Consider the following 13,128-nt stretch of genomic DNA (forward strand, 5'->3'; position numbering starts at 1 on the left):
TCTGAAAATATTATCCGTACGTTTTAACAAACCAATCCGTTAGCCTCAGATAACTCCGACGACATATTATAATTTACTTACGAAAGAAGGTGTATTTATCGCAGAGCGACATATAATTTAATCTTCATTTATAAAATAAGTCTAATTTTTGTAACAAAACAATTTATCATGTTTTAAAAGTGACCTATGACATCATATATAAAAAAAATTCGAGCTGTTTGTACCGAGGATAATATCGATTGCCTTTGAATTGCTTGTAGTTGAAAGTATTGTCATCCACTATATAGACTCTAATAAACTTGAATAATATACTCCCGGCCGCATGTCGCGCTCTGACTGACATCATGTTATGACATGTCTGTCCTATTATATGTCGTTTAATAATATTTGCGCCCTCTGGTTAAAAGGACCGATCACTGTGGACACAATATACTACGTATTGATTTGTTCTTCGGTATATCAATTTGCTTGCTAGAACAGAAAATAACCATTTAGTAGTGTAGGTACATGGCCATCGGAGAACATCTAAGGAACCTGATACGTGAAGGGGAGTACGGGTACAGAACTGGCGGGGTGTACAGTCTACCAAATGACATCCCAGGGGTATAGAGATCAAAGACTTGAACGTGTAATACAGGTTAGGATAACTTCTAAGAAATTATTTTCTCGTGCTAATTTGGTCGAGACAATTTGTTTACTTTTACTTTTATATAAGCTTAACGAAGTCATATCATGGACCGGTGGGGCGGATGGCCGAGAGCAATGTCATTGACTCAAACGTCGTGGATTCGATCCCCGGCTTGAGCGTACTCGTTAATTTACCTGGGTTCTCCATTTTCCAGTCAATGTTATAGACCCATGCACTCTGAATTATTGAAATAAAGATAATACTATACAATATAGGTCTGATGTTTATCCCAAAATAAGCTAACCTAGTTAGTGTTAAATGGATGTTAATCCACTCTCTGGTCTCTATTTTAATCAGTTTGTGAATAGGCTAAATAGAAATGAAAATTTGAAAATATCATCACTCCCATTTTCTAAACTAAAAAAATAAATAAATAACTTGGTTTATACTCCTATAAATAATTCTGCCCCAAATTTTGAGATCTTTATTTTGTTTATAAATTTAATTTACTCGGGAATAAATGAACAAATCTTCTAGGGTGGGTTTGGGTTTTTTTTCGTCACTTTTCTTATTCCCTTTTTAATTAAAGCAGCGAATTTAACAGAATCGGCAGTCTGATGCGGGTTTTCCCCTATTCGGTTGCCATAGTAACGACGCGGATGCGATGATAAAACTTTAGAGGCTGGATATACGAGTGTATCTCGAAAGTAGGTCAAAAAGTTTAGAAATTTGATGCTCCATGCGATGCAAGTTATATGACTCTTTGATATACTCCTGACATGAGCTTAGGCAGGAGGTATTCTCCCCCTGTAAGAGAGAACCCAGATTTCCACGATAGTGTTCGTAGAAGTTTAGGAATTCTCTTTGATAATGACGAAATGGTAAGTTATGGATGGAGTTCATGAGAAATGAATAACTTCCTGTATTTTGATACGACAGCCCTGCCTCGCGACCGTACGGCCGAAATCGATTCCACTGCATTTTTGAGAACGAAAGATGGCATCAGCGACCACCTCTGAGGGCCAGGTCATATATAGTTCAGGTCATATAATGGCGTGGGGATTCGTGAAATCAGGTACCAGTCTGAAATGTAAATTCTCAGTTTGTTTATAGCAGAGACATAATGATAAGCAAAATCCAAATATAATTTTTTGATAGATCATTAGGCGATAGGAAACCAAATTGTACAAATGTGTGTAGGCATTTAACATGGGGTCGGGAAAGAGTCGGACATAGCATTTAAATAGTTACGTACAGTACGTACCAAACATCTCTTTCTTATTTTGAAATGAAGTAGGACGTTAATAAACCCTATTTCATTTCATTTCATTTCAAAATAAGAAAGAGATGTTTGGTATACGATACTGTAACTATTTAAATGCTATGTCCGACTCTTTCCCGACACCAAGACTTTTTGATGGCTATTATTATGATGATCACTATTCACCACATATCCAGCCAGGGGAGAATCCACAATCTCAGGTTCAAATCTTTGGGGGTCAATTTTACACTGATTCCATTAATCAAGCCCAATCGGATATTATTCTTTTGGTCAACAGCTTAATTAATTAGGCCTTACATGTGTTTACCACAAGTTCCATGACCTCTTACTACTTGTAGGCCTAGATGTTGGAAACTGTGTCCTAATCACTTTTGTCAGCACCACAACATTCTGTGTATCAACCCAAGTTTAATTTTTACAATTAAGACTTAAAAGTTTTGTACAGTTCCAGTCGTTGTTGTTTTTATTTTAGAGGAGAGCCGAAAAAAGCTCCCCATAATCAACAAATTGAAAAAAATCGCTCCCCTAAAAAAGCTCTCCCAGTTTCAATAAGAAGAATGATTTAGAAATTAAGGAAAGTGATCTGATATTAAGGAGAGTGATTAGTTATGTGTATGGGAAATGGTTCTGAAGATCAATAACTGCATGTTAGGGGTCATTCCAGGATTCATAAATGATTCATAAAGGAAAGCGATTTTCAGTTTTAAGGAGAGGGAAAAAAAACTCCCCTCGTTCGACATTCAGGTGAGCAGCAGGTGCTCAGGAGCGATCGCTCACCTTAAAAAAACAATGACTGCAGTCCACATATGATAGATAAGCAGTTTTTGGGAAGAAATAATTACCGTAATTGCAATTATTTCCCATACTAAATACCAGGAACAGTAGGCCTTCATTACATTAGTTGAATAAGTTAAATTCAAATAGGTATATATTAGGGACAGTAGGCCTGTATTATTTAGAAAGTTATAGGCCTACAAGTACGGTAGTTGAAAATTCAAAAATCAATAGTGAATTATTTTTACCATTCTACTGCAGTACTAGGAAGAGTAGCACATAAATGCAATTATGGAATACAAATTATGACACAGGTTCTCTCATCTTAAGTTTATCAAACATAGACGCCACATCTCCATATTGATGATATAAATTGTTTAAGCAGCTTACATGAAACCAGCAGCATACATGAAACAATTATATGGAATAAAAGTTACTTAGAAGTTTATTTCTGGTGACATTTCAACAAGGGTTATCTTGTCTTTTATCGATCAAAAGGCTTTATAAGGCCTACATAATGTACAGGAGTTGAAAAGTCAAATAGGTATGAAATTATTGCTACATGTACATTTCTATGGTATATTTGTCAATCACGTTTTATAACTTCCTCATCCTGATGCAATTCTACGTATACATGTACATGTGTATTCTGAGTATTCTCATTGATACAACATAGATATTTGGACTTCTTGTCTTTCATGATTAGTTGACCATGACTGCTACAATTAACAGTGGTATTGATGAACAGTTTTTATATTGTTGTAGAGTTCATGTTTTGTTTAAATAGAATGTCAATACCCTATGTATAATTAACTACCTGAAGTTTATACAGGGTATACCTGTTGTTTAACCTAGTTGGCCAAGGATAATACAAATTCTAATTACTTTTCTTGTAATATTAATGAAGCGTCACTGATAAGTCTTGTAACAAAATACAATTTATTGATGGTCTCACCTATACATTTGATCTATGCTCTTTGTTCATTTTGAATATACATGTATTGGAAATTGCTAGCTCAGCACTTCTTCAATAGGTTGGTGTCAAAGATTTTCATCAGAAGAGTTTCAATGATAACTGATTACATTTAGAATAAAGGCCCAACATGAGTTTTAGTTTGTAAAAAAAAGAAAAGAATTCAAAACTGTCCTGAAATGACCATGTACCGGTATACACATGTATTCATTTTATTTTGAATATATGGGGAAGGGGGGTGGGGCATAGAATCGGGCCTTCACCTTTAATGAATGTGACAGGTTACGCTCATGGCACAAAAACTCATGTATAGGATGTTGGGTATTTTTTTGTAGTGGGTCTTTAAATCATAAAATGTTACTTATATAAAAAAGATTTAACATTTTCCTACTGAGACATAAAAGTAAAGAAATGTTTTTGGTTTTTTTCATACAATTTTTATGAACAATATCTTGATTCAGTAAATATCTGAATTATGATTGGGGAATAGGCTAAGCTTATATGTAACTCTTCTGTCTAATGAGGTATGTTCGTTTTGTAAACATATTTAGCTAATTTCCATTTAAAGCAGTGTGAACCAATTTTTACCTAACAGACTTATAGATCTGGGCGAACGAAGAAAGAGGGGTTGGGTGGCCGAATGGTTAATGCATAAGGTCTGTCATTGAGTCAAGCGGTGTGGTTTCGATTACCAGACAGTACGTGACAAGGAGTAGGGTCTTCTGTCTAACCTCGTGGGTTTTCTCTGGGTTCTCCAGTTTTCTCCTACTGCTATAGACCCCAACGCGCAAGTAAATTTTTGAAATAAAATTAACTCATATGTTAGTCCAGAAATGACCTAGTTTGTTTCGAGTGGACGTTAAACCCCATTTCTCTCCCTCTCTCTAAAGAAGAAAGGCATGCACCATACAGTCTGCTGAAAGGAAAATATTGCCCCGACAGTAGTACTAGGACCTACTTTATTTCGATTTGCAACTGTTGTTTACATCGGACCATGTTTTTTCATCTTATCTGAACAACTAGTTGCTTTTTCATGCCGGGCCCTCCCAGGTTTTTGACCCTACATGTATGTCGTCAGACATTGATTAATCAATCAGGGTTGACGTTTGTAGTGGTTTACCCACAGATCCGTGCATGGCACGCCAAGAAGTCACCGTAACAGACCGTTTCATTGGCTAATCAACCAAAACGCTGGTAATACATTTATAACAACTCTTCCAGATCCTAGTGTAGTAAAGACAAATAAAACGAAATTTTGAACTATAAAAAATGAAACGAAATAGGATCTGTGTGAATGGGGTTATATGCATGTAACAACTCTTCCAGATCCTAGTGTAGTAAAGACAAGTAAAACAAAATTTTGAACTATAAAAAATGAAACGAAATAGGATCTGTGTTTTAATCAGATTATCCAAGGGTTAAACAGACTTTGATGTACCTGTGCCTTATGTTTTATTTTGTTATTTTTATTTTCAGAGATTAGAAGATTCTGTATTGAGAGAAAGCCAGGAATATACGGTCCGTGGAGAGGACGGTACATCATCTGCTAAAATCCCAGCACGCATTCGAGAAATAATCACCAAGAACCTCTCTTATCGCACAACTTCGACACCAATGATGGCGTCGACACCAAATGTTGGTCAGCTTACTGAAGAGAATCGACTTCTAGCACAGGAATTAAACAGGGTTGAAAATTTGTTGTCTGAGAGTGCTGCTGAACGGGATGAACTTGGTATTAAATACAACGCTTTGAGTGACAGAGTAAGTATTTCATCGTGTAATGTCGCTAAAACAAGGGGGTGGTAGACGCATCTAACACTACTCTACTTGCTAAATGTTTTAGTCATAAGTAACAAAACAGAAAGACCTAGGGTTTAACAACCCTCAACAAAAACTAGGTCATTTCGGGACTAAGATATGGTTCAATTTTATTTCAATAATTCAAGTGCGCATAGGGGTCTTCTCTAGCTGTGGGAGGAAACTGGAGAAAACAGTTGAGGTTGGACAGGCGATCCTCATACTCTTTGTCATGTACAAGCGGGGATTCGTAACCACGCCACTTGACTCAATAAAAGACCTGCTGATCCAAGACCCACGCATTAAACCATTCAACCACCCAACAAACAATGAAGAAAATTTAATTTGTTGATCGAGGCAATTTCACTAGAGAAACATAATTGACTGAAAGTAGTGAAAGCTTGTTTTTACGGTAAAAGTAGCTACCCCCCGTGCCCAATCAGGTGCCCATATGAAAACACACTGAAGTAGATCTTAACATGCAGATGGTTGTGATAGATATTTATCTGTTGATTTTGTGCATGTCATAGAAAATAATATTTGTATGTATTATTTTTACGAGCAACAAAATGTGTTAAGTGTTGCTGAAGTATATAAAACAGGTTTTAGAAAGGCAATATACACGTATATAAGCAGCAATAAAGATTCACAGAGGTCCAATTGACTTCATATACACTGTTGAAGGTGACCTGAAGTCGGTTATACATAACATGTTAGACAATGTACATAGGTCTAAATGTACATGGGGGATTGGATGGCTGAATGGTTAGCACGTAGGCGCTGTATCATAAAGTCTGTCATTGAGTCAACTGGTGGGGTTTCGATTCCCTGGTTGTACGTGACAAGGAGTAGGGTCACCTGTCCAACCTCGTGGGTTTTTTCAGAGTCCTCCACTTTCCTCCCACTGCTAAAGACCCCTACGCGCAAGCGAATTATGGAAATAAAATTTAACCATATGTTAGTCTCGAAATGACCGAGTTGGTGTCGAGTGGACGTTAAACCCTATTTCTCTCTCTCTCTCTAAATGTACATACTGAAGTCTTGTAAATACGTGTGAGACGTGTAGGTCTACAAAATTAAATATTTTTATCTTGGTTATTATTAATGTAGAACTTTAAAAGATAGTCAATATAGTGTGACAGTTTCCTATCAACACATAATCTTAAAATTACACTGTTATGATAGTGTTACACTATACCTCCCAGCAATGAATACCTTTTAGAGGGGGCTCAGAAACTACAGAGTATGGGTATTGTTGTATATTAGTTTATAAACACTCGCATCCTAATTCCTATAGACAATATGAAAACGTCTTACTGTACATTTGACACAAAAGATATGATACCAATTTTAGCCAGTTGTAGGTGATATGGATGAGACAGGGTATGCTTACTCTTTCAAGAACATCTGATAGCACTTCTCGTTTGAGGAGTTCACATAGATAACGAGAATTTATATTAGTTCTCTATATGAGCAATCAAGCCCAGTTCCCACTTGTCAAGTGTGGTGCCTGCTGGGCTGAGAAGTACAGGGCTTACTGTATACAGTAGCGTGCATGTAAGATATCCCTTGACAGTTAAAATTTGATGAAGAGTACATGTAGAAACACTGCCGTTCATCCCTATCCGTTGGCGGAGAAAGTTTTTTAGGATTTTCCGACGTTGTCCTTCATTGTCAGTGGTGCATGACTGAGGGCCTGGCATGGGACAATGTATAATTGTTTGGATGGGACGAAAAACCTAGGTCTCGTGTATACATTGGCGTGCACGTAAAGATCCCTTGGTAGTTAGAATTCGATATAAGAGTAGGCTGTATCGCTGCTACATGTATCTGGGCAAAATTTCCCTCATAGCACACTGTAGGTCTAATGCCCGTCTTCATTAGCCCAGTTCGTAGTAGGATTTTAAACCCTATTTTATTTCATTTCTCATCCCTATCATTGCACAATAGAAATAAAAAACAACAGTACAGTATGTTAGTTTTAAAATGACCATAGTATTGTGTTTCTAAGAAGCCAAAGTACATTTGTTTTTAGACTTTTCGTATGTTATCAAAATAGATATCGGATTTTAAATATTCCATTTTGACAAAACTTCACATTGTAGTAGGTGCGATCTTTTAAATACTTATAAACACAGTACAAATGTAACGACAACCATAATATATAGGAACAACAATACCTATATATGATAAACACACCATGTCATTCATTATCATATTGTAGAGTTCTAGTTCATTGGTTCGACTATATTTCTGTACATTACTTTAATGTACCAATTGTTTGTGATATAAGGGGGGGAGAGAGGACGTTATTTAAACAAGTCAATGAGTCGTAACATTGTGTGTAGGATTAAAGCTATTCAGTTAGGATTGTGAATTAAATTGTTAGAAGTTTAACATGGTTGTATCATACTAATCTTGTGGACTCTCGACATGTCATTAATTTTTGTTAACTTGGTTCTTTCACTATATCAAAAATACTAAATGTTAATAAAAAAACATTTTGTTAATTTAGTTCTTTCACTTTGCTGCATATCAAATATACTAAAAATGGCCCCATGCTTTAATAAGTAATAGATCTACATAAAGTTAAATCATTTCAATTTTGAGAATTATTCTTATTAATAAAGTTGATAACCGTACTTAACATCATTTCATTTCCTTGCAAACTACAATATTGTAAAAGGAATCAGTCTCAAAAATGTTCACTTCCATTCAGCATTTACTAAGATATGGGTTAACATGGATTAATCCAGGAATAATTAGATTTAGATGTTTGTCAGAAAATGCAAAAAAATGTTAAAGAAACAGACAGAGAAATGGGGTTTAACATCCATTCGACACAAACTAGGTCATTTTGGGACTAACACATGGTTCAATTTTATTTCAGTAATTTGCTTGCACGTATTGGTCTTTATCTGTGGGGGGACCGGAGTACCCGGAGAAAATCGCGAGGTTGGACAAACAACCCTACTCCTTGTCACGTACAACCGGGGAATCGAAACCATGACATACACACATGCTAACCATTCGACCATCCACCCCCACCCCCACCACATTAAAGAAAGAGATAAACTATTCTTTAAAAAGACTGATTTAAAATAATATTGTACAAACATTTCAAAACTTCATTGTTTATGTTTGTTTTTATTTTGTTATAAATTATTGATTCATTGAAATATTTGAAGCATAACTCCTGTGAATGAATGGAATACAATCGACTATCATTGAATGAATTGTGTACTCGCGGTAAAACAATCAATCAGGTTTCAACAGGTAAACTGGTTAAAGTTTGTCAGCATGGTCATATGGTCATATCTATCTACTACGATTTTTACCTGTGCAGTACCATCAAGCTATTTAGATCCACTAAAGCCTTCTCAAATCTCTTTATATATATTTATCATAGTGATATTAATCTGTCAACACAAGTGGTATTAGACCTGTCATTTTGTAAGTCTGTAACCTAGGCTTATTTTCTCTGCTAGTTTGTTATTTGGTACAGGTAATAGTCATTTTATACTAGCAAATATCAGAAGCAAAATAAGAAGACTTTATAGTCATCATTCAATATTGCATGCACTAATATACCAATAACTAATTCCAATTTATTTCCATGGAAACACAAAAATTAATAAATGCCCAAAATTTTTAATTAGCAACAGGCATAACAGCTATACCAAAATAGGTTGATATCTTGAACTGTTGATGAGATATGCTCTGTAATGAAAAATTGTACACCCAAAATGAAGTCAATTTTCTTTCCATAGACATACTAAATCCAATAAAAATCTAATTAGCAAAAAGTACAAATTATGTGATAAATTGATAGGTGTACAAAATATCATTAATCTTTTATGAAACAAAACTGGGTTTGAAGGACAGACAAAACCCATCTCAATATCCCAGTCTTCTTTTGGCACTGGAAAATTAAAGGTAAAATTAATTCATATGTTGAAATAAAAAGATTAAACAATATTAATCAGTACATAGAGGATATTTGTCGTTTTAGAGTGAAAATATAAATGTTTTCTTGTTTAGAGATGAAATAAAATATGTTATTCACGACAAAACGACAAATGTTCTATTTATTTTATGATTTTACAATCATTTTAGGTAAAAACAACATGGACTACTGCTAGCCAGTGGAATAACACTTTTATTTCACTGATAAAACGCGGGATCATAAAATAAAAATTAATATGTTTTAAATGAAATGATAGGTCTGTGTTTAAGAATTTCATAGCTAAAATTCAAAGCAAAACATTCATCTTTTTAAAGCAAAATACATGGTGAAATTGCATATTGAGAAAAAGAGAAATAACAATGATGCATTGAAACAAAAATGATACGTGTATTAATCCATTTAAAAATATAATGTAAGTCTATGGATAAAGAAATAAGAATAATGCTATAAAAAAAATTACTGGACGTTAAAAAGCATGATATTGAATGAAATAAAATTTTACAGATATTGAAAGATGTAAAATAATACAGATATTGAATGGTGTGAAATATTTTAGATATTGAATGATTAAAAAAATAATACAGCTACAGAACAATTAAAAAAATAATACAGCTACAGAACGAAAAATAATATTACAGATAATGAATTAAAAAAAAATATTACAGATATTGAATGAAAAAAAAATATTATAGATATTGAATGAAATTAAATATTATAGATATTGAATGAAGTATTGTATATATTTAATTTATTCAGTCCAGGGTAGTCATTGTATACAAAACCCATAGATCTACTTGAAGATGTCAGAAATAAAACCTGATTTATTTAAATAGAGAATAAGGAAGCTATACTGTATTTACTTAGTAATTAAAGGTTATTGTATTTTATAAAAAATGGTTTTATTCTTTACATTTAAAAGGTTATCTTATCCTTCTTATATCTTGATTTCTAGGGAACAGTTTTCTATTTAGATTGGCAAATTGATCTGATAAATAAATATACATTTAAATTATTAAAAATTGCTTACACAGTAGTGTTTAGATAAAAATGTTAAAACTATTCTATGAAAGAGAAATTGAAGTAGTGTTTAGAAAAAGATATTAAAATTATTCTTACAAAGAGAAATTGAAATAAAATCCTTAAAAAAGAAGTTTAAAAAAAATTATGTAATTTTCAACAGAAATAAAGTAAAGATTTAGTGATCGGTAATTTATTGTTTGAGTTTTGTTAAACTGGATCGGAATTTTTTATTTATTTAAATGCTCATGCTCTTATCCCTGAGAAAATAAAATTCGGGAAAAAAATTATTGTTTAGGTTTTGTTTAACTGGATAGGAATTTTTTTTATTTAAATGCTCATGCTCTTTCATTGAGAAAATAAAATTCAGGAAAAAATTATAGGTTTTGTTAATCTGGGGATTAGTTATGATGATTGACAGATTAATCTGATGACTTCGGTTAATAACTGTGGTCAGTAATTCTGTACGGCATGTTATTATCGCCATGGATGATCAGTCAGGCCGGGAAGTAATGATTATTGTTCTATCTCACAAAGGCGCTATTGAAGTTATACATAACATATTTTTTTGTGCCGGACATCAAAATGTCAATTAAAATCTGCGTACCGATTTGTACATGTACATGTAACTGACAAGTCTGAATTTGTGCCAACATTGTTAGTGACAGATTATTTCAAGATTTGACAATCAGTAACTTGGTATGGGATGGAGAACGTTTACGTATTTATAGGAATCTGCTGTGAATGATAAGTGAAATATTTTTGGTTTGGCAGCAGCTATTCAATTAAATTCAGATGTCTTGAACAATTTTACATACTTGGTATAGGATGGAACGTATACAGTGAGAAATTTTGTTTGTAATTGGCAGTGGTTTTCTAATTTTTGTGCTAGACTTCCGTTAAATTCTGGTCTCTTGAACATGATACAGGGTAACCTAGAATTTGTCCAGTGCGGTAAATGAAAGTGCTTCATGGGTGGTGAAATATCTGGATGTTTAGCACCTAGCGGTTTATTGGATTAATTCACAGATCATCAGATAGTCTCCTTGAGATCAGTCACATATGAGATAGGAAAGAGATATTAGTTTTTATGGCCTCCAACACCTGTATGAGCCTATATATACATATAGGAAGAGATATCAGAGGACCAGGATCGGATTAACTTTGTTTTGTTATAACTTGAAACCATGAGATTATGGATATTGAAGTTTTTAGGACAACTAAATAGTGATTTACGTGTGGTCTGATATGACTGTATACGAAGTTTAGGTTGGTATTTATTTAAAAGTCAGTGCAGAAAAGTAGGACGTTATAAGAAGGACCAATACATTAAATATGTGCTGTAATAATCCAATTTATTAAAACTTTGATTAATAAGAAAAACAGCATTACGGCAATTAGTTCAGCAAACAAATATCGACAGTTCATGTACCGGTACTTATTATCAAGAAACTATATCTAAACTATATACATAAAGATTGTGCTGTGATAAATCCAATAATTCAAACTTTGATTATAAAGAAGATAAAAAAAACATTTGAGCAATTGTTTGACAAAAAAGTATCCATGATCCATGGTATATATTCTGACTATCAAAAAGCTAAATTTTAAATGGACATTATAACATTGAGCCCATACATTTCAACATAAATTGTGTGTGGATTAAAATCCAGGATAAGGGGTAACATCAAATACTGGATTTAGATCTGAGATAAAAATGGTTGAAATTATATAGGCCTGAAACAAAATAGAAATTAGAAAACCAAAGTCATTTTGACTGTTTTTATTAATAAAATGGCTAGCAAGGATGATTTTTGTATTGAAAACAGTACAACAGTTGAAAATGATATCTGTGAAGATGACACAGACATTGAAGTGACTAACTTATTGGAAGATTTGGTGATTGAACCCAACGAAACCCAGATAGAGAATATTGAAATTATTGACACATCTGAAAAACCTGTTGAGAATGAAATCTTTGAAGATAATGCTGATGACGAGGACACAGAATTGACTGACTTATTAGAAGAATCAGTTTCTGAACCCACCGGAACCGAGATAGAAAATATTAAAATTAGTGATACATCTGATAATCATGTTGAGAATATTAGTGAAGATGATTCGGACAAAGAATTGACTAACTTATTAGAAGATTTGGTGATAGAACCCACAGAAACCGAGACAGAGAATGTTAAAATTAGTGACAGGTTTGAGAAACCTGTGATAAATCAAACTGTCTCTAATGTTGGTCAGAATAAAAAACAAGGTTTTGTTGTTGGTAGAGTTAAAGAAGCAAGTATATTTTATGTTACGTCAGGGGGTTAGGATCATGCCGTGCAGGCCTGGAAATAAGGCACCTGTCACAGACAATGCTAGGAACAGGCACAAAACCTCTGGTGCCTGTCATTTTGTCTGGGGTTGATTTGGTTTTTTTATTGATATTATTAATACATGTCCGGCACTGAGTTGAAAATGTCAGGTACTATTTACTTTGTGCCTGACATTTTGTCATGTACATCTAAAACCGTTATTTCCCGGACTGATCTGTGTGTTTAGACTTGTATGGCACAGCCACAAATATAAAACGATTAGCCGGCTATGATTTGATGCAAACTATGTTATTTCATTAATTTGCCAGTATTGGGTGTAACATGGAGGACCTAGAGAAAAGCCACGAAGTTGGAGAGGTG

General features: G+C 33.9%; 1 protein-coding gene across 4 annotated transcripts in view; it reads left to right on the plus strand.

Annotated features, from left to right (window-relative positions):
* LOC126827497 (rootletin) overlaps positions 1 to 13,128 on the plus strand; it is a 45,761-nt gene that overhangs the window by 3,575 nt on the left and 29,058 nt on the right. For 2 of the 4 annotated variants that reach the window (XM_050556886.2, XM_050556887.2), the window contains exons 1-2: positions 1,368 to 1,509; positions 5,134 to 5,418. In XM_050556886.2, the coding sequence (XP_050412843.2) occupies positions 1,408 to 1,509; positions 5,134 to 5,418 (387 nt within the window). In that variant the 5' untranslated portion in view covers positions 1,368 to 1,407. Of the gene's footprint in view, positions 1 to 442; positions 638 to 1,367; positions 1,510 to 5,133; positions 5,419 to 13,128 lie in introns of those variants that run through there. The other 2 variants (XM_050556889.2, XM_050556890.2) reach the window with 2 other exon arrangements.

This window comes from Patella vulgata, chromosome 7 (genome assembly GCF_932274485.2).
Source record: "Patella vulgata chromosome 7, xgPatVulg1.2, whole genome shotgun sequence".
In the NCBI taxonomy this organism is placed as follows: Eukaryota; Metazoa; Mollusca; class Gastropoda; family Patellidae; genus Patella; species Patella vulgata.